At 42.5% G+C, this 22458-nt stretch overlaps 1 protein-coding gene across 2 annotated transcripts in view; it reads right to left on the reverse strand.

The window, feature by feature from the left end:
* Positions 1-22458, reverse strand: part of GPATCH8 (G-patch domain containing 8) — a 71146-nt gene that overhangs the window by 43974 nt on the left and 4714 nt on the right. For both annotated transcript variants that reach the window (XM_090044287.1, XM_090044288.1), the window contains exon 2: positions 2533-2607. In XM_090044287.1, coding sequence (XP_089900413.1) covers positions 2533-2607 — 75 coding nt within the window. The remainder of the gene's footprint in view (positions 1-2532; positions 2608-22458) is intronic.

Below are 22458 nucleotides of genomic sequence, written 5' to 3' on the forward strand. Positions count from 1 at the left end.
AATTAACACCCATTTCATTTTTTAAAACCTATTGTAGTTTTACAATTTTAGGTATACCCAAATCTGTCAGAAATGTAGGAGCTTAAATTGTTACATACACTTAAATGGTTAAAGATCATTTAAGATTAGCAGATGTGACTGTTTTCTTAAAAGCACCAGTAACACATTTGTTGAAGAGGACAAGATTTTCATTTTTTTGAAAAGTAAAATTTCCTATTCTAAGAAATAAAGGCAACCAACCTGGTTTTAAACTCCTGTTTCAATTAAAAATAAAAATTAAAAATAAGAAGAGCTTATCCCTATAAGAGGATTTAGTAGCTGTCCTCTGAAATATCTGAATTATGAAGGCAGGGCATCAGACAACTGGCTGCTAAAATATTTCTTTCTAAAAAGCACATGTCTCACTCAACCTAACATACAGCCTAGAAGTTTGTGCATCTAGCAGAATAACCTTTAAAAGTATATTTTGACTATCTGATGCAAGTTAATACAATCCATTCATTTAAAAAAATGTTTACTTTGTTTTTAAATTGGATTTTTCTACAGAGGGAAAATGTGACAATTTAGATAAAAACCATTCAGGTTTGGGGTTTGATTTTAGTTTTTCTCTAAAAAGAAAAACTATATGCCTGCTTTCTCCATCAAATGTGCTGCTAAAGATTAAACAGTAGAATGGAACTAGATACATTTTTTAACCTTAAATTACAAACTAAAGTTTGAATATTCAGATTTAATAAGACTTTCAACATTTGAATTAAATGTATGAATAAATAAGCTATTTGTGTTACAATTCATTTTAGATTTTTTGATGCTGTACAAAGTCTTCATTTGCATCAGAATATTAAATACATAGGGCTTCCACGATGATCTGCAACTTAGCATCTGGCTCAGCATTTTGTACTTTTAAGTGTACAATGGATTTTACAGACAACTATTCCTTAACACTGTCACAGATTAAAATATTCTTTCGGACTGCATGTGTTTTCTTTTGTTCCTCTTCTCTCCCCCACAAAAAGGGAGAGGAGAAAGAGGGGGGAAATACTGGTCTAGCCTGCAGATAATAGTTGAATAACCTGGTTAGTGATAACCTCCACAGTGGTAGGGAACAGGATATCAACTCTAGCTAGTTTTCATCTTATTTGCATAGGGAAACAGGCTTGGCATTTCAATTAGGATTCTTCTGTCACATTAACAGATTGAATTATTCAGCAGAACATCAAATACAAATTCTCCCCTCTGCAGCATTATCTCATGCGTCATCAATTACTGCCATGCCTAAATCTAGCATCATGCCAGCACATTAAGACAGTAGGTACTATATGCAGTGTTCACTGGACCAGAAGAACAGAAATAAGAAAGGGGAAAGGAAACCCTAGAGAAGAAATTAAAAAAAAAGGCAGACCGTGCAATACAAACCAGATCATGGCTGCTTAGCTAATATGGGCCAACTGCTGTGGAAGAAAAATGTCGAACACCCCAAGTTGTGTAAATTTTTGTAAACATCTAAACACGCACACAAACACACACAACACCAACCTATACAGGAATGCAAATATATATTGATCCTTTGCTAAGGCTACAGGTTAAAAGTGCACATGCTAATTGAATGAAACTTTAGAGTCAATTTTAATTTCTTTGAGGGGAAGAACTACCTGAGAAATGCTAGTCTTTAAAAAGAAACCTACCCTGAGTCAGATCACCATTAAGCTTCTCTATTTTTCCATTGCAAGTTTTATTCCTACTCCATTAAGAGTGCCAAAGAATATTTGCATCTAAAGGCTGATATTACACACTGAATCTACAGATGAAATTTAGGTTGCATAATTTTATAGCATCTGAAACTAGCAAAAGATGCTGGGCAAAAAGATAAAATCAAAAGTTTAAGAAGCTTAAACAACAAAGAGGCCAAAAAGCTAAAATTTTCCCCATTCTACACACACTAATCTTATTAGTTCCCATACCTAACGCAACAAAATAAAATGTTTTTTTAAATGAAATATGAAGCAAAGTTATGTTTTATTTAAGTAAACTTATATGGAAAGTTTTAAGATTAGTATTGCAACATACTTAAAATTCAATTCCCCGCACTGCTTAAACTACTGTTATCATTTAAGAGTTATTCTACACATTAGTTTATAAATTTGACTGTTCAGGAAATGCACACTAAAAAGGATCAAAATACATTTCATTAGGCTCACAGAAACTTTTTGTTGAGAAATTAATTTAAATTATCAATATTTTACAAGATTAGCTTCCATAAGTAAATATATTATTTCACTTAGTTTCTCTTGTATCAAGATGAAACATTTTAAAGTTGCCTAGATTATTAAAAAGTTTAATTAAAAAGTCTAAATCCAAGACACACTTAACATTAACACAGGGCATGCAAGTATACTAGAAAAGAATATTCCTGAACTATTATTTCCACTAGAGTGTCTGGCCCTACCCAATGTAACTGCATTCACATCAAGTACCATCCGATCATGATCTATTCTGCTGCTGAGCTGATGAAAATGATAATGTGTAGCTTACCGATTCTATAGGCTTGTCTAGAGATGCTTGCTCAATCTCCAAGTGTCCTTCTTCATATTGATCAAAATGATTACCCTGCAAAAGAAGAACACTGTTATCTCTATGATAATAAAGACATATCCCAAAAGCATGCAGTTTCCAGTGCAGTAATATTACAATGGTTGCCACTAATTGAGCTTCAAACCCATTATACTCTAATTTAGGGAAAGACATCAACTACCATATTTACCTGAATCTAACGAAAGAGGTTTTTCCGCATCCATTCAGCATGAGAGGGGGAGCACTTCACTGTGGATTTGAAAGGGGGGAGGAGGTGGCTACTGCAGCTCCAACTCTGACCCTGAGCCGAGACCACTATCACCTCCCCCACTTATTATCAGGCACAGATCCAGCTCTGGCTGGATTCCCTCCTGGGGCATGGATCACATAGCAACTCTGTGCTCTACCCAGCCAGTCAGCAGCAGCACAGCTCTGACCCTGGAAGGCTGCTGTGAGGCCAAGCAGAGGCCGTGCTCCCATGTGCTCTGCGACCAAGGAGGGAATGAAGGCAGAGTTGTATCAGGTAGGAAAGGGGGAGAGGGGTAGACACTGTGGGGGGGGCAGACTGCAGGGAGGGGGAGGGAAAGAGGGCAAGGAGGGCACCTGCCCACCCAATCCCAACCTCCTCTGTAAGGGCGCGCTGGCATTTGCATAAGGTTGGAAGGGCACCTCCAACAAGGTAGAGCAGCAGACTCAGCTCCGCAGGCATGGTCTGGATGCGGAGAGCAGCTGCTAGGGGCCCTACCCCGGTGGCTCCGCCTGCCGTGGGCTCTTCTGAGGCCTGTACCCAGACAGAGCTCCTGGTAGGGTCGGCAGCTGTTGGGGGGGGAGGGGCAGGGGCTGGCGATTCCCTTGCCCGTCCCTCCTGTGCCTGACTTGGGGCTCTGGAGGAGCAGGTACAGGAGCTCCAGGCTGAGGGGATCAGGGCTGCAGGGGATCAGGGCTGCAGAGGACAAAATTGACTCATATTTCACTGCAAGACCAATAATCCAGAGTATGGTCCCCCCAGGAGACTTGTTCAACACAGGAGAGGCAGAAGCTCAGGCTAGCATGGTGGAGGCTCCCCAGGTACAACTGAGGAACAAGTTCAAGGCCCTGACAGCCATGACTGAGAAGGACGAAGGGGATGCCTCCAGCAGGGACAACGCCACTCCACGTATGACAGACGGCACAGAGAGGGAACATCAGGAGAAGGAATCGCCAGGTCCTTGTCATCAGGGACTCCATCCTAAGGGGAGTGGAGGGTCCCATCTGCTGACCCAACCCCATGGCACAAGAGGTCTACTTCATGCCTGGGGCTCGGATTCAGGACATCACAGAAAGGATCCCGGCCAACATTTGACCCTCAGACCAGTACCCCGCGGTTCTCATCCACATGGGAACAAATGTTGTGACCAGAGGCAACCCAGACCGCATCATGAAGGACTTTGAGGCCCTGGAGGACAAGCTCAACAAGACGGGGGCACAGGTGGTATTCTCCTGGCGGGTAGGTGAGGACAGCGACAAGAAGCCCGCATTGGCGAGGTCAACTGGCGGTTATGGAGTTGGTGCTGCCAGGCAGGCCTAGGGTTCCTGGATAATGACCCACACTTTCATGCAGGGGACTTGCTTGGGTGGGACGGGCTACACCTCTCCCCTAAAGGCAAGCGTGTCTTCTCTTCCAGGCTGGCTGATCTCGTGCGGCGTGATTTAAACTAGCTTTGCTGGGGGATGGGGCCACAGGAAGACATGAGGACACCTCCCAACCAAGACAGGTGACATACACAAGGAGTACCCAGGTAAGCAGCAGGGGTCCAAACAGTCCTGAGAATCGGGGGGTAGCATATGCACCAATTCAAGGCCTTAAATGCCTCTATACCAATGCTTGTAGTATGGGGAATAAGCAGGAGGAACTCACCCTTCAGATAGCTTGTTCAAACCCAGACATAGTAGGGCTCACAGAAACCTGGTGGGATTCATCCCACGACTGGGCAGTCAACATTAGGGGCTATAGGATATACAAGCAGGATACAACAGGGAGGAAGGGCGAGGGTGTGGCGCTCTATGTCAAAGAGCAATATACATCCTCAACTAGCAGGATGGGATCAGAGGAGGGGTAGGCTGAAGAGCTCTGGGTCAGAATATAGGGGGGTCGTGGGGAAACAGACTTAACGGTGGGGGTCTACTACAGACCTCCCAACCAAGGGGAAAAGCTGGACCATGAATTCTTGGGTCAGCTTGCGGAGGCACTTAAGGCAAGGGATGTAGTTGTCATGGGTGATCTAAATTACCCGGACATCTGCTGGGAGGAGTAGTCAGTCAGGTCAGACCACTCACAGAGGTTCCTGGCTGAGATACAGGACCTCCACTTAACCCAAGAGGTGCACAGTCCTACCAGGGGGAATGCCCTGCTGGACCTGGACCTGGTCATAGGCGATGACCTAGTGAGGGGACTCCAGGTCCTCAACCATCTGGGTGATAGCAATCATCACTTGCTGGAATTCACCATCCAGCGCAGGATGTCAAGGGCCTGGTAGCAAGGCTGTAGCCTTAGACTTTAAGAGGGCCAACTTCAGTGAGCTGAGGAGATTAGTGGGGGAGGCACTAGGGTCCTGGAGAGTAGGGGAACTGGGTGCCCAAGATGAGTGGTCATTCCTTAAGAAGACGATACTCAGAGCCCAAGGGTGACAATCCCAACAAGAAGCAAAGCGGGCTAGAGTGCCCAAAAGCCCCCCGGCTCACCAAGGGCATTAGTGAATGCCCGATTGCCAAAAAGGAGGCTTACACCCAGTGAAAGGGAGGGGCCTATCACCAAAGAGGAGTATATCTCTACCGCTCGGGCCTGTAGGGGGGCTGTTAGGAAAGCAAAGGCAGATACAGAACTAGGGCTAGCATCAAGGATCAAAGATAATAAAAAGTCCTTTTTTAAATACATAGGGAGAATGAGGAAGGTAATGTGGGGCCCCTGCAGGATATGCTTGGCAATCTGGTGGTCACACCAGAGGAGAAAGCAGACCTCTTTAACAATTTCTTTGCCTCTATTTTCTTGTGCAGGGACCGGGACTCCCCTACCGAGATTCAGGACGGACTCAGGGGAAACTCCACCAAGCCTAGGGTCAGGGAGGACTGGGTTAGAGAACTTCTGGAGGGGCTGGACGTTTTCAAATCAGCAGGTCCAGATGCTCTCCACCCCAGCGTGTTGAGGGAATTGGCAGAAGTTATTGCGGGGCCCCTGGCACGGGATTACGAGCACTTGTGGCACTCTGGCCAGGTGCCGGATGACTGGAAGAAGGCCAATGTGGTCCCCATCTTTAAAAAAAGGGAAGAGGGAGGAACCGGGCAACTATAAGCCCATTAGTCTTACTTCGATCCAGGGGAAGGTCTTTGAGAAGATTATCAAGGAGCACATCTGTGAAGGGCCAGCAGTGGGGATGATGCTCAAGGGCAACCAGCATGGTTTCATTAGGGGCAGGTCCTGTCAGACCAACCTGATTGCCTTCTATGATCAGGTCACAAAATCACTGGATGCAGGTATCGCATTGGATGTAGTCTTTCTGGACTTCAGCAAGGCCTTTGACACTGTCTCCCACCCCATTCTCATTAAAAAGCTACGTGACTGTGGCACTGATGCCTACACAGTCAGATGGATTGCAGATTGGCTGAGGGGTCTTATTCAGAAAGCGGTGGTGGACAGGTCATTTTCGGCCTGGAGGGAAGTGGGCAATGGGGTCCCCCCCAGGGTTCAGTCCTTGGGCCCGCACTGTTCAATTTCTTTATTAGCGACTTGGACGACAGGGTGAAGAGCAGCCTGTTTAAAATTTGCAGACGACACCAAGATTTGGGGTGAGATGAGCATGCTAGAAGGGAAGGACAGATTACAGCAGGACCTGGACAGGTTACAGGGGTGGGCGAACAAAAATAGGATGGGATGCAAAACTGACAAGTGCAGGGTGCTGCACTTGGGCAGTAGGAACCAGCAACATACCTACAGGTTGGAGAACTCCCTTCTCAAAAGTACAGTGGCAGAAAGAGATCTTGGAGTCATTACTGACTCCAAGATGAACATGGGCCGACAATGCGAGAACACAGTCAGTAGGGCTATACCGGACCTTATCCTGCATCCACAGATGCATCACAAGCAGGGCCAAGGAGGTGATCCTCCCCCTCTGTGACACTGGTCAGGCTGCAGCTGGAGTACTGCTCCCAGTTCTGAACACCGCATTTCAGGAGGGATGTGGACAGCATCAAGAGGGTCCAAAGGAGGGCCGCTCACATGATCCAAGGACAGCACATCAGACCCTGTGAGAAGAGGCTACAAGACCTTAACCTGTTCAGCCTTCACAAGAGAAGGCTGAGGGGGGGACCTGGTGGCTATCTATAAACTTACTAGGGGGGACCAGCAGGGTTTGGGAGAGACCTTATTCCCCCAAGTGCCTCTCGGAGTAACAAGGAATAACGGCCATAAATTGCTAGAAAGTAGGTTTAGACTAGACATTAGAAGGTACTACTTCACGATAGGGATGGAGCTGCAGCTCATCCAAGGGCTGCAGGGAGGGCAGCACCTGCTGCTACACGCCACTCATCTGGCAGCTCTTGCTACTACTCCAACCACTCACCCGGGAGGGCATGGGGGTGGGGTGGCGGCATGTGCCCTTGGATCTGTGTGGGGCAGGGCAGGCCAGGAAGAGTCCCACACACCCTGTCCCACCCAGTCCCATGAAGATCTGGGGGCACGTGCCCCCCCACCCCCATGCCCTTCTGGACAAGCGGTGGGAGCCACCGGATGAGCAGGCAAGCACCAGATGCGCCACCAGACAAGTGGCGCGCAGTGGCAGGAGCTGCCCCCACCACCCGGACAAGCCACAGCTCCATCCCATGCACCCCCCCACTCCTCCTTGACTGGGCAGCACCTTCCCCAGCCTCCCTCACCACAGAGGCCTTGATCTGCCCCCCCACCCCCCTCATGCCCCTTTCCTCCCCGCACCCCTTCCACCATGGCAGACTTACCAGTTGCAGGGCTGGTATATAAAATCAGGTAGGTACCAGCCAAAATGCCTCCTTAAAAATCATCTACCGCTAACAGCCCCAAAAATCTCTATCGATGCACCCCCAATTTAACTTCATTTAAAGTATGTAAAAACAGATTATAAGAAACACAGCTGGAAAAAAAAATGCCAGTTTAAAAAAAAATCACAGGAAAACTAAAATGAGTATGTACAGTTTTATTACTAAAGTTTGCCTTTACCAGTCTTGACCGCATTGGTAAAACCCTTTATAATTTATACTGGTCACATTAAAACACTTCCCTGAACAGCAAAAGTCCACTACTGAATTTGCCCCTCCAGTACAATGCTCGAATAGACACAGCAGTCCTTGCACCAGTACAAACAGTCCTTCTCCAATACACAAAATACCCTGTCCACCAACTGGCCATACTGATCACTCTTTTATGGATAGCTACTGAAGAGACAAGTTGACTGGAAGCCTCTTCCCACATGCCCTTTAAAATTCCCTTCATGTTTTGGAGGCACCTCTCCTGCTACAATATTCCTTTCAATCCTGGTGGAAAATATAGAGTAATAGAAATTTCTCTTAAGGGAAGCAAGGATTTTTGTGGGTGGTATCTTTTATTGGACCAACTACACGATTGGGATAATGTTAGACAAGCTTTCAAATGCAAAAACACTCTGTCAGGTCTGAGAGAAGATGACAATACGACTAAGTTAATCAGCAATGGCACTTTAAATGGCCCCTTTTTATTTTGTTTTGGCTTCACTACTGCCTGAAGTTTTAAGCTGAAAATCCTGATTTACTTTGTCTTACAAAGCAAACAATCCTCAAATCACTATCCACTCAGCAGAAAAAGTGTATTGCAGCCAAGAAAATTATTAGAAAAAATACATCAACTGATGTCACAGTGTAACATCAAAAAGTGTTCTTAATATCTCCTCTACTTGTACAGTTCCACAAAACACTCTTGTAATGACCCTTATGCCTCGTTATTCAAAGTCAGCAATATTTCCACTTCCCTTTTTTATTCTGCTGGTAACACCCTGTCCCATTTACCCTGTAAATATGATACAAAACACAAAAATGCAGCAACAATAAGAATATTTGGCTCACTGAAATCCATCCCACCCATAAGGCCATCTCCTGCAGCTTTTTAATCAATCATCTGGCACCTGTGCTGATGACAGTGAGCCCTTTTCTTGCTTCTGTGCAGGTACCCAGCATATGGCTTCATGATCCAGGGAAGCAAAAGTCAGGTAATAGCCCTGAAAGTCATAAATGCGCTGCAACACGATCAATGTCAAAGGGGCCAATTCAAGGGGAAAAAAAAATCTCTTTTTGTAAGTTTTCAAGAAGCCTCATATTCTTAGAATTGAAAATACCTTTCCTGACCAGAGCTAGTGTCTGAAGTTCAGGCATCAGCTGTGGTCAACGTAAGATTTTATCCTCTAATGAAAGTCACTAGATAAAAGCCATGTACTGTACACTGCACAACCTGCCACCATGACCTTTCCCTTGTAGAACTGCCATAAGCAATAGAAAAGAGTTTTATATTCTGAACCATCTGTACGGAGCAAATCAACAGCCCAACTATTTTGGGTTGGTAAAAGAGCTTCAGTCTACACACCTTTCCTCCTCTGCTCTGCCTGCCAAGCCATCTAAAATTGTAGTTTATTAAGGGTTCAATCTGAAATACAATTACTTTCAAAAAGAACACCCTGTGTACTGAAAGCTTTGTTACTGTACTTTCCTACACTTCAGAATGTCTTTCCTTCCCACCAGCTGTTTGAAAGACCTGTAGGAACAGGGCAAAACATTGACTATACATAAAATTGTCAAACACATTAAGCAAACAAACCAGCAGATAAGGAGGCGGCAACTCAAAGAAAAAAGAATATTCTCTCTAATTTCAGCTGTGATAACCCCAACTGTTATCTGTTTATTCTACAACTACTTTACAAAATTATACCTCAGCCTGCTTTTTTTTTTTTTTTTTTTTAAAGTGATGGTGGTCTTTTTAAATCAAACTTTAAATGGAGAAGGCCCTAAGCATCACTTTGAGTTTCTGAACAACTGCATACTTGCACTTAAGTTATGAGGCTCTTGAGCCTGGCATTTGAGAGAGTAGAAGTAGCATTGTTTGCCTCTGCTTCACAGCTGAGGAGTAGGGTTGAGTACTTTCCCTACTGACTTGGGGATAGGGTAGGCAGCAAAATCAGTCCAAGTCTGTTTTATATTTCTAAGATCTTTCTCATACATGTGGTGCTTGTGTTATATTTATATTTCTGTTTTTATTGTTGTTCTTAAGGCACTAGATTAGGGAGAGAGACCAAATAGTTTAACACTAAATCCTTAACACAAACACACATACTTTTAATTAAACCATAAATAATTATTGTAGTAAATCCCATTTGTGACTAATTGGAAGAGGGTAAACATTAATTGACTACATTTAAATTTGAATTTCCTCTATATCTTCTATGGATTTGCACTGCATCTAAGGATACTGTCAAATCATTAAGCGTGCCCAAATCATTACCCAATTAAAATCTTCCCCGTAAATGAATGGCTAGCCACAAAAAGTTGGGGATAAAATCTGCTCATAGTAAACAAATTCTAAACTTGCTCTTATTAAAAAATGGCTGACCTGGAATTCTAAATTAAAATCCTGGGCCTGTTACAGCCAGCAAAATTCCCATCTACTTCAAGGCCAGGATTTCACCCCAGTCAAATCAATCCTGAATCCACTGATCAAAGTGTCCTCTCTCTCTCTCTCTCTCTCTAAATTCTTCTCTACTCTGGTACTTACTCCCAGCTACCTCATCTGTAGATACTCTGTATGACCATGACAACTTCTGCTTTTTAAAATAAGTTAAAGATTTCATAATGCCTTCTTTCAAATGCCTATTTCAGTCCTGAAGTATCAAAACAAGTTTATATTTAAAACAGCATTTCTTTTGGTCTATATACCCATCTTCTCTGTCCAAATAGTCAGATACAAGCCTTTTCATACACTACTGTACTGAAACTCCATTTATTCTATTACTTGAAGCAGAATACAGGAACTATGTCAATAGGTAAACATTTCATACTATAAGCCATTAATACAATTAATAGTTTCCTAACCATATATTTCTTATGTTTCTTTTTCGTTTAAAAACCAAGAATCTCCAAGAGCCAACCAGAAGTTCACAATTCTTATCATTAGCCAAAATTCAGATAACAATAACCAGAATTCTTGGTTACTCAAGGGTTATACATCCCTTCCTCTAATCTCCCCTGGCTTAATTTCAGCAGACATTGTTTTGCAAAGCATTAGGCCCTGAAGTCCTTATGCACTTAAGTCTGCAGATGTTATGAATCCAAAACACAAAAGCATCTCTCTCATGAAAGCCTCCTTTCAAGCAAGATTTGTAAACTCTTCATCCTCTGTACTCGGGACTGTTAACAGCCCCTCCACCCAAGGAATCCCATTGTATCTAACCCCCACAATTATTCAAGTTAATGTAATGACTGTGTTATATTTACATAATAAAGACTGTACAGTCATTGAGAAATAAAGGTCCCTGTTCCCATTGCTGCATTTGCAGGATCCAAGTTATTATGGTAGCTAAATCCCAATAAAGTAGATAAGAGATTAAAAATAGTGAGTGAAGAATTAGGTCCAGCACAGGTCAGTAGCAACAAGAACTGCTACAATGAAGTGGCTGTGTAGTAATCTATGTGAAGTGAATTTGTTGAGCAACACCCATTTATGAGTGGACGTATTTTAACTGACTGTCAAAGGGTACATCTCTGCCCCTCCTTCACAGCTGCAGCAGGCATTTAAATACATCAACTGATGCAGCTCCACTGAACAATGGAGCCTTTTTGCATACTACCATGTAGGCAGAAGGCAAAACCAGAGAATCTACTGACACCCAAACACCAAGAGGTTTGCAGAATCTTTACAAAATATCTTGATCACTATGATGGAAAAATTCACCCCCTCCATCACACAGACTATGTGCATGTCCAACACTAGACCAGGCTTCCAGGCTCTAGATTTGCTCCTAAGAATCACTTAAAACATAATGAACTGAATGGATGATATAGATCTGTCACTTAGAACTCTTCTGTCAATTGCACCAGGAGTATCAGGCTACTTCTGTATTAATAAACTGCACTGTATTTTATCAAACTCACCTGAACATGCATTATATTCAACTGTCAAGTATCTAGACTGTGTTCAAATAATGCACATTTAACTAACAAAGACTTCTTCAATAAAGGACCTTTTGAAATAAAACATGCACAATGTAAGTTCTTTAAAATTACCGTATTTACTTGAATACAAGAGGGGAGTTTTCTCCCACTCAGCATACAGAAAAAAGCCTCTCATCTTACATTCACGTACAAAGAAACCACTTGAAATGCATTGTCTATATTTGAACCCCTGCCAAAAGCAGCATGTTCTCTGTAATGGAAACTAACCATGACGTCAATTACATGCAGCCAACAATGAGCATGACTATAAAACACATGGCCCATACTAGGCAAACCTGCGGACAGAAACCTACCTAAGAATAGGTTAGTGCAACTCATCTGAATAAGGTAAAGCACATTAAGTGCAGTTCCCTTCAGAACTAACTCTTTTTAAAGTCATGATGAGCCACTACACTGCATACATTTTGACTCCCCTCTTCACTCGGAAAGCTAACCTAAGCTGTGCCTTTCTTTTGTATTCCCAATTATTATTTCTTCACCAGCCTTAAATGGCTGGTAAACATTACAAAATGGGGCCCCAAACAGGTCACTCAGAATCCATCTGTCACCCCCCACCCCAGCCTGTTGCATATGATTAGTGTGACCCTGCCCTTAATGAGTTGAAGTCAGACCAGGACCTCTTCTGCATACCAATTTCTGGATAATCCCAGGACTCATAACAAGAACACCTGGTTGCAGTCATAAGTGGGGACTAATTAATACCTCCCTGGGTGGGGAGGGGGGGGTACTGAAATACACACATACTGAACACTGCTGAGCTGTAGGGTCACCATGGCCTGAAATGCCGCTGACTGCTGGGACACAGCTCAATGAGCTTTTTGGACTAATATCATGCATTGTTTATGCATGATATATATAAACTAGTGCTTTGGCACCTACTTAAAAGTGTGTTTATGGAGTCTCTCTGCTAAAACTAGCAACAGTTAAAAAAAAAAAAAGGGTAAAATGCATCAATTCTGAATAAACAAAAGCTATGGATACAGCATGTACTTATTGTTGCTGTTGATTTCGAGCTCAGTTTTTTCAAATTTGTTCCTCACTTCCATGTGGTCAGGGAGAGCAGGGTTGGATAGTAAGAAAGGGAGGAGAAGGGGCTACAGGGAGAAGTTGTGGGGCAGGGGAGGCAGAAGGCAAAGGAGCTACCTGACCCCACCACCTCAATTTATTTTCCCTGCTGCACCAGTGGGAGGGGAACAAATTGAAGACAAACTTCCAAAAATTAGATTCAATACCTTGAAAATTAGATCAAATTTATAACATTTCCTTATACAGAATCTAATTATGGGGTTGTCTTACGTTCAAGAAAATACCGTAAATATGTTATGATCAGGGATCCAGGTTTCCTATTTGCAGGCGAAACGCACAGAAAACACGGATTTTCTCCTTTAAAAGGAGCTGTTCAGCTCTGCTACCCCCAGGTGGAAAGGGGGTACCTTGCCTTAGCAGCACAGCTGGCTCAGAGCTCCCAGCAGCACCAGCAGCATCAAGTCTCACTGCCTTGCTCCACCCTCCCACCCACTGGGCCTTGGAGGCTCCCAGGGGGAAGGCAGCAGAGCAAGGAGCCTGGAAGTGAGCAGCCCATATCCTCCCCCGACCCTGTCCCCCATGGGCTCCGCTTGGCTCCACTCCAGCCATACCACCCATGGGGCAGAGTGAGGGCTGGGCTCTGCTCTGGCCAGGGCAGCTGGGGCTCAGACACAGCAGCACAGAGCAAACAGGATACAACCGACAGGTCTGGTAGCCCTGGCAGCTGGGGGCCCCCAGGTCAGGAGTGATGGACACCAACAAGGCTGTGGGGGGACAGGGGCTATGGGTTGGGAGTGAGGGGTGCCAACAGGGTTGGAGATGGGGGGCTGTGGCTTGGAAGTGAGGGGCACCAGCAAGGGCAGAGGCAAGGCACTGATACATCAGGGGTGCTCAGCACCACAAAACAGTGAGGGTGGACAGCCACAGCTGGACCCATGTCCCAGTGAGCAAAGGGGGCAGGGGGAGCTCCAATTTTCCATGATTAAAAGTCAAAGAAGTCAGAGAATTAAGAATGTTTTTTGGGGGGGGTTTTTTGTTTTTTTTTTAAATCAGAGAATTTGGGAATTTTAAAACAGAGAAAAATCAGGATCCCTGGTTATGACTTTAACCTGTTATGTTTAGTCTTTAAACAATTTCTCATATTAATAAAAATCATTAACAACCCCCACCCCAAAACACAATGTAAACTATGAAAGTAACACACACCATTTCAGAATTCATTCAAGTTCAACTCAATCAGGACTCACAGTAGAGATTATATATTTTATTAGACCAACAAAATTTTTGTAAAAAAAATCCCTTAATTCATGTTTAACTGGCCTTTTAGTCATTATTCAACAACAGAAGTCACATTTACATGTTTTCTTATTAATGAGAAAAATCAAATTGAAGATGCAAGGATGAAAAAGAATCATACCTGAAGAGAACCTGGAAAGAAATGCTGATCACAAATAAGTCATTTTGACAGAGTCTGATAGTATGAAGAGAATCAGATGCAAGAAGTTAGATACTAATTGTTCCATATACCTGTTAAATTAAGATACCAATTCTGTAAGGTATTTTTGGAATTATTTAGCATGTACCCAAGTACCTTACTAAACTAGATCCTAGCAATGTAACACGGTAGAGAAAATGCTGCTCAGGAAGTGAGAGAGTACTGGTGTTCTACAAACTGCAATGGTTTGTTCTCATAGTAAAAATCACTGGAGGAAGAAAAAAAATATCCAGAACTTTCCCTGCAAAAAAGCCTCACCAGGTCCATCATATTTTCCTAACTGCACTGGAGAGGAATACAAGGGTACCCTATTAATCTACATCACAATACCTAGACGTGGAGTGCCAGGAGAAACATTTATGTTTTGCAGCTTTCCATTTTAGAAGATAGAGCCAAAGAAAACACAGCACAATGGCAGATTAACAGCAAACGAACACATTCTAGTGTACATCTTAAGTGGAAGTTGTCTAACATTTAATTAAACGGAAACACAGCTAAAATTGCCATAGATAAAGTCCTTCACATCCCTATGGCTGCCAAAATGACCACAAGCACTCAATTAACCAAATCTACCCATTACTTCCAAAAAATATCCTCATGAATCATCAGGTTGTAAGACAGTATGAGCCAAAGAGCATGTTAAAATAAGTAACTACTAAAAAAGTTATTTTTCCCTAGTGCAAAGCTAGATTACTACATTTTGAGATAGCTAGATTGTCCTTCCCTCCAGACCCCTAGATCTGCGCTTGAACGCATGCAGCTAAGTGTGGTTGGCACACTGCACTCCATGACAAAGAAGCATGCTTAATGCAGAAGAAATATTTGGAGATTTTAGCAAGCCTTTAATGAGCACTACTGAGCAACTGCAAATGGCAATTTGCAGAGATGAACACCATTCAATGCATTTCTGACTGATTTATGCTTGAGAAAGGTTGGCAGTTAAAAACAAAAACAATCCATTGAGTTCACCATGATTAGTCAGCTTTATGACACAGAAGCAAATCCTACAGGTTTTGTAATTTCTTTGCAGCATCCATATTGTTTGCCAAGTACAAGCTGGCTTTTATTTACAAAAATGACTGCCTGCAAATGTTCTGGATTGCTGCAGCTATATGCAAATCTTATCCAGTAAGCAAAGCCATCATCATTCAACCTCTGGATGGGACACTTCCCAGACACTGATAATGCAGGATGGGCGGTCAATGTTCTATAAATATGTCCAAGAGATGCCTCAAACACTCGTGAGGAAAGTAAAGTTTAGAAGAGGGTTTTCTGGAACATTCATTATCCACTCAAAGTAATAGTAGAAATAAAAATTAAACTCAATCTATGAAGGCAATTTTGAGCAATCCATTAGAATTACACTTGGGTATTCCTAGAAGCTGAGTAGCTTCTGGTGTGATTTATAACAATGCAGTACAAAGGAAGCACTGCCGAGATTCCACAGAGACCTGGAAATATTTTGTTAGCCTCCCAGAACAAAACAGATTCTCTTTTCCCATTAGTCTCCTGAAGTCATGTGAATTAACCACATAGCTTAGTTTGCCCTTGTCTAACAACAGAAAAAAACAAAACCTGATGTAAAGGCAAAACCTAGGGTTCTCATACTCCCCAGACCTTTAATACACTGCTGATTTACAACAGAAACAAATCAATGTACAAGCAATGATAACGTATAACTACATCTCTTCAAACAAAAATCGTTTAAGAAATATCTGAAGTCAGCTTTTTGTGAAAGCAGCAAATATCACTAATTGTTGATTACGTGGATATACAGTAATTACAGTTTGAGTGTGCTTAAAATTTAGGAGGATTTTCTTTTCAATCCACCAAAAGCAACCACTTAAGATTCATATGCAAATTAAGTGCCATTTTTTATTCAGCACCACTTTGCAATTACCTTTTAAGGTGCTTATGACACTTCTGAAATATATAATATACAATACTATATAATATTAATTAAGTGCACTTTAAATGGATTAAAACCATTCCATTAAGACAGTTCTTAAAACAGTAGGCAATAGGAAATCATCAAATTGAGAGTATTTCTAGCATGGTTCCAAAGGCATCAGAGTTCTAGGCCCAATGCTAGTCAAGATTTTCAAGGCAAACCTTAACTTACTGGCACACCTGCACATACAGTGATACTACAAGCAAGTATATTACATGCGGTTCAGGAGGCAGCACACATGGAAGACACTCAGCATATCTCCATATGGCGCTGCCTGGCACCACGATTGAGCAATATGGACTAATGCACGTGAACAAGAAACACAGCCATACTTAAAGTGAGGACATCTGTAAGATGGAAAGCAATGACTGAACTAGTTAGGGGTCAGCTTGAACAAGCCACCAAAGTAATTCCTAGTACAATATGTCAAAAAAGGTAAAGTTAATCCATAGATGAGCAGTAGGGGTGTGCGAAACAGGCCGTATTCAATTCGGATTCAGCCCAAATTGGGGGTAGTGATTCAATTCATTGATTCAGATCACTGCCCCCCAGTACGATTTGGCCAAGTCTGAAGATTTGATGCTGATTCAGAGACTCGGCAATTTGGCCACAGACACAACTGTAAATGTTTTCTCTACATACTTCAAGGTACAAGGCACAGCTCGTGAACACTGCAATGGTGGGGCAGACGGAGCATCCCACAGGAGTATGCGGGAGGAGCACTCACATGCTCAGCAGCGGACCCGGAAGTGGACCAGAAGTATGTGCGGGTCCACTGCCAAGTGTGCAAGGGACATCCTGTCCCCCCGCTCCCTCCCCCAGCAATTGGCCGTGGGGGGACCCCAAGTGCCCCCCAACCCAGGAGGCACCAGTTGCCGAGCCAGGGGACAGAGGTGCCCCACGCGCTCCTGGAAGTGGTCCATAAGTGCTTCTGGTCCACTTCTGGGTCCTCCACTGAGTGTGCTGGGAAACCTCCCAATGCTCCCATGGGATGCTCCATCCACCCCAGCATCTCAGCATTCACAAGCCACGTGGTACCTTGAGGTATGTAGAAAAAACATTTAAAGATGTGTCTATGTCGGAATCATCGAATCTCTCCGAATTGATTTGGAGGGTTCCAATTCAATTCGGAGAGATTAAAGGGTCTCCTGATTCAATTCAGAGATTTGGCTGCTGAATCAAGTCGAATCTCCACCAAATCAAATCAGCGACTGAAGCTTCACATAGCCCTAATAAGCAGTTCTAAGGAGGTACTTTATCTCCTTTTCCAAAGGGAAATTATGAATTTTTCATCTTCCAATGGCTTCATACCACAACTGGAGGCTTATCTAATAAAAGAAAACACTTCAATCAAGTATCGTGGTACTGGGCTCAAAATAAGAGTAACTGGGTGAAAGTTAAGGCACTGGGATATGCATGAAGTCATATGATATGATTTAATGATCCCTTTTGACCTTAAAGTCTAGGTCTTTCTGACTTCCACATGGACTGAGTTAGGACTGGCTGCTCATAAAACCACTTGGAGATGAAAAGCACTGTTAGTTTTAATTTGTCAGTCCAAACTCATGGGGAAAAAAACTCCAACAGTGAGACAAATATAGTTTAAGAGTAATCAATCCTCTTTATCAGATTCACTCTTAATATTCTACAACCCATCCGCATAATGAAGTTCTAACTTTCTGTTATCTTCCAAAATTGAAATTCAAATACCACTAAAAGAAAGCATCTAATCTCCAAGGCATATTAAAGCAACTGCCTTTAAATTGTCTGCTGTGGCTTTTTAGAACCCTTATGATGGGCCATATTCCCATATATGGAAGTTGCTCCTTCACCAGTCAATTATTAAGTAAAAAACAAGCATTTCAGTTCTGATTTTTCAGAGTGTTTATTCAAGGTCAGACTTCTCTTTTGTCATGTGGGGACAGTAAGTACACAGATATGATCTATACCAACACTGTGCAACCTGCAGGTCCAGGGCTCCCATCTAGCTGCCACCACTACCCCACTGCTCCTTCTGCTGCTGCAGTGGTCTCTGGGCTTCCTCTCCCTCCTCAGGCTTCCGCTTCCTGCCCCTGCCCTTGGGGGTGGTGCAGCCTGGGAAGTTCATGCAGCCTAGGCACTGGAGGGATTTTTTTTTTTTTTTTTTTTTGGGGGGGGGGAGAGGAGTGTCTTGGAAATGCATGCAGCAAGGGAAGGGATTATGCAGTCTGCAGCCCAAGGGATGTGCAGCCCTCAGCCACTCGAAGTTGGACAGCCCTAACCTACACAGTTTTAGAGACACCTAAAGACCCTCCACAGAGCAGCACTAGATTTCTGAGATACAGAAGGGCCAACAAGAGAACACGCCACAAGGAGGAAGGCTGCTTTTGTTGCACCCCGTCCCATAACTAGTCTTGACCTGTTCAAGAAGGGACAGGCGGGGGGGGTGCACGCAATGAGGTTGGAACAGGAATCAAATGTTCTTTGCCGCCAGCAGTCTAGCACTAAAGAAAGAAACTAAAGAGAAATTAAAGCCCTGATAATATTCACACATTGAAAGGATATATTTAAAAACTCAACACCCTCAATCCTCATTGATGTTCAAAATAATTAGACTGCACAAGCCACTTGGAAATGAATGTATCCGTTTCTCATGTTCCTGATAATCTGCTCATTTAAGTAAACATCTAATATTCACATGTTAATAACTTACGTTTTACTGAACTTGCTAAAACTGGCAGGTTGGGCAGAAATGGAGAATAAGCTCTGCACTGAAGTGGTTCTAGAAATCTGTCCCGAGATAAAAATAGCCTTTGCATAAGCATGACAATGAAACTGGCCACCAGACTGACCACATACTAGCAACACGGAAAATTAAACATTCTTCATTAGCAAAAAGATATTTTCAGATTCCATTCTAGAGGATACAACAATCTTTGAAATAGCAAGGCAATATATTAAACAAATTACATTCAGTCTACATAGCTAGGGGCCAGTCCCATATGTCAGATCCAGTGAATGGGACCAGACTGCAGGTCCAATCTGGCACAGAGATCAACCTCACACTATTCACCTGACCCCCAGGGCCACATGAGTTTGAAACTCCTGCTCTAGCCACTTCCTCACTCACCTGACTTTATCACACATCATCCAGCATCTGATCTAGCAATTTCTGAGTTTTTACCCATTTCCTATTTCAATACATCTTCTATCTATCACCTCAACAAACTATTATTCCATGATCTCCAACCCATTACTTTCTCCTATTCCACTAATGTGGAATAGCCCACTTCTCCTTGAACTCATCTTCCTCCAAACACAAATGATATTTTCACCCACTTCTACATTCAACTCCATTACTCTTTAATCCTGTACAACTAATCCTTAACTCCAATCATCAGCTAGAAATCACTGCATCTGCTGAGTATGTCTGAAGAAAATCCAAAAACTATTAAGGCTTCTTCAGTGTTTGCTCCTGCATCTATCTCAACTTGCCAAGCAGCTCCTGCCTACGTTCTCCCTACTGACACCAACCTCAACCCCCTCTTGCCAGCCTAACTCTCATACTAACCCAGAATATTCCAACTTTTTTCCAAGAAAAGCAATGATAAAAATAAAGAGCTGTCCTGCACTCCTGTCTCCTTCACATCCTCCTTCCTTTACTTCTTTTATAAACTAAAAGGTATTCCCCCCCTCCCCTGCCTGACACTCTCTTCCATCCCTACTGATATAGGTAACTTTGACCTGTCACCTACTCTTTCACTGTTCAAATTCCTCAATTTCCTTCAGAATTTTCTGTAATGTGTCTTTTGATGACTCCACTTCAAGATAACCACCAAGATTCTAAGCAAGCTTTTCATTAACTATTTTGTTTTCTTCATGTCTGCTCACACCTTTATCATCCTATACTTTACAGTGCCTATTTTATTTTGTATCATTTTTGTTGCATGGTCCTATCTTGATTGTGGGCAATGATAGACTACAGGCTATTAACAGTCACAAATTAAAGCTGATTTTTTCAGGCACAAATTCTGCTGAAAGCAATAGATTGCTCCTGCTTATATCAGCAGTAAATATGGCTTCAAGTCTGATATTTATCATTAATTAGTAGGAGAGGAACGCCCATTTAGAGGCAGCAAGTAAAAAATCCAGGCTTGCATTTTCAATGCTACACAAAATAAGTTGATGGCCCTTGAGGCCTCGTTCTACAGTATATAAATTCTTGAAACCTGAAGTCTACTTGTCCTAGCTATAGCATACCTGTGTGGAAAAGTTGTTTTAAAAATTGCTGCTGGAAACAGTTTACAAGATGTTTGCAGACAAGAGTATATTCACAAAAAAAGTTAGCTGCCACACTGAAACTAGTCAGAAAGAGAAGGATCGTTTTGTTTTAAGTTCATTACTGCATATTGCTTATCAAAATCAATGAGGTAGATGCAGGAACTGCTTTTGCTTCCACCTGCATATACATATTTTCACATCCCCCCCACACATACTATTTTTGCAGTGTGCTTGCAAATAAAATATTCAAAACACAGTGTATTCTATTTAAGCGCATAGCCCAGGAACTAAAAAAGGCAATGCACTTAATTTAATACTTTTAACAATGCCTATTTACATAGTTTAAAGACTTTAGCTTAGTTTCTCACACCTCAGTAAGATTCCTTACTTTGCTTCCTCATCTTATGCCTCTAATAGCAGCCTTAAAATTGACAGGACCTAGTCAGTTCAAGGCTGTCTTAAAAGCCTTGGAACTGATGACAATTAATCAATTTCACTAACTATACAGTTTAAACAGGATACAATTAGGTTAGTAAATAGATGGCGGGCTAAAGATGCTATGTACTTAAACAGATTAGGCATTTTATGCAGATACACAATCCATGTTACAATGGGTAACAAACTGAGTTTGGCACTGTGTTGCACAGTTATACAAACTCTGCACTTCCCATCAGTCATGCATATAAATGGAGTCCACTGAGGTGAACTGCTTCCTTAGAGTAACCCTACCTGCTTTCTTAGAGTAACCCTGCCCTAGCTGAGAAAACTTAAAACACAGGCACTCTTATTAAGATGCAGTTACCGTGAACATTCCAGGTGCATGCAACTGAAAAACTGCAAACAGTACTATCTTAACGTGTCATTATACTTAAGGAGAAACGTGACTAGAATAAAACACTAAGTGCTAGAAATCCTGGGTTCTGTTCTATGCCCTGCCACAGATGCACAGTGCGTGCTTGGCCAAGATGGTTCAGCTCTTTTTCTTCCACCCAGATAATTTTCTCTTATAGCCCTTTTTTTTCATATGTTCAATCTTCTGCAAACTTCAACTTTGGAGTCCTCCATACCTGGTCTGTTCCCTAAGGGGACTGGGTTTATTTTTTCCAGAGGGGAACATTTGTAAACACAAGGAAGAAAATCTCATTAATTAAAATGTAATTTTGGGAAGAACAAGGAAAAGACAATTATTATGGGGCCCAGAATTCTATTTTCCCTTTATTTTTTTAAATTAGGCTACAGAAAAAGTGGCTGAAACTTGAAATATAATACAAATAAAATCCTCATTAGTGATTGATGTCTCTCTTTAAATTACAAAGAAAAACATTATTGCCAAGTTATGTCTGAGCAAGTTTATCAGATTCTAAAAGTTTAGGAGGGAGCAATGGAGCCCTGTTCTTCTTTCCAACATTATATGACCAGTTCAAAGACTGGAGGCAGTAACAGATTTTGCTGCTGCAATAATTCTTATGAAGAATATTGCCTCACTAATACACAAAAACATTTTTATAACATTAGAAAAAAACCAAGAAAACCCTAAGCATACAAAAAGTTATGGAATGCAGGATTTTAGGATTTGAGCAACTGTGGGTTACATTCTGCAATAGTCTGTCTTTTCGTATCTCAAATTGTCCTTTGAGATAAACATGAATTAGAAATGTTTCCAATCAAAGGCAGAAAATATACCTGTCCCCCATACCAGAGAGGTCTTGCTCCCCCTCTATGCGGCGCTGGTCAGGCCACAGCTGGAGTACTGTGTCCAGTTCTGGGCGCCGCACTTCAAGAAGGATGTGGAGAACCTAGAGAGGGTCCAGAGGAGGGCCATCTGTATGGCTGAGGGCCTCCGTGGCCAGCCCTATGAGGAGAGGCTGAGGGACCTGAATCTCTTCAGTCTCCGCAAGAG

This window comes from Crocodylus siamensis, chromosome 4 (assembly GCF_052110815.1).
Source record: "Crocodylus siamensis isolate JL-2025a chromosome 4, ASM5211081v1, whole genome shotgun sequence".
In the NCBI taxonomy this organism is placed as follows: domain Eukaryota; kingdom Metazoa; phylum Chordata; order Crocodylia; family Crocodylidae; genus Crocodylus; species Crocodylus siamensis.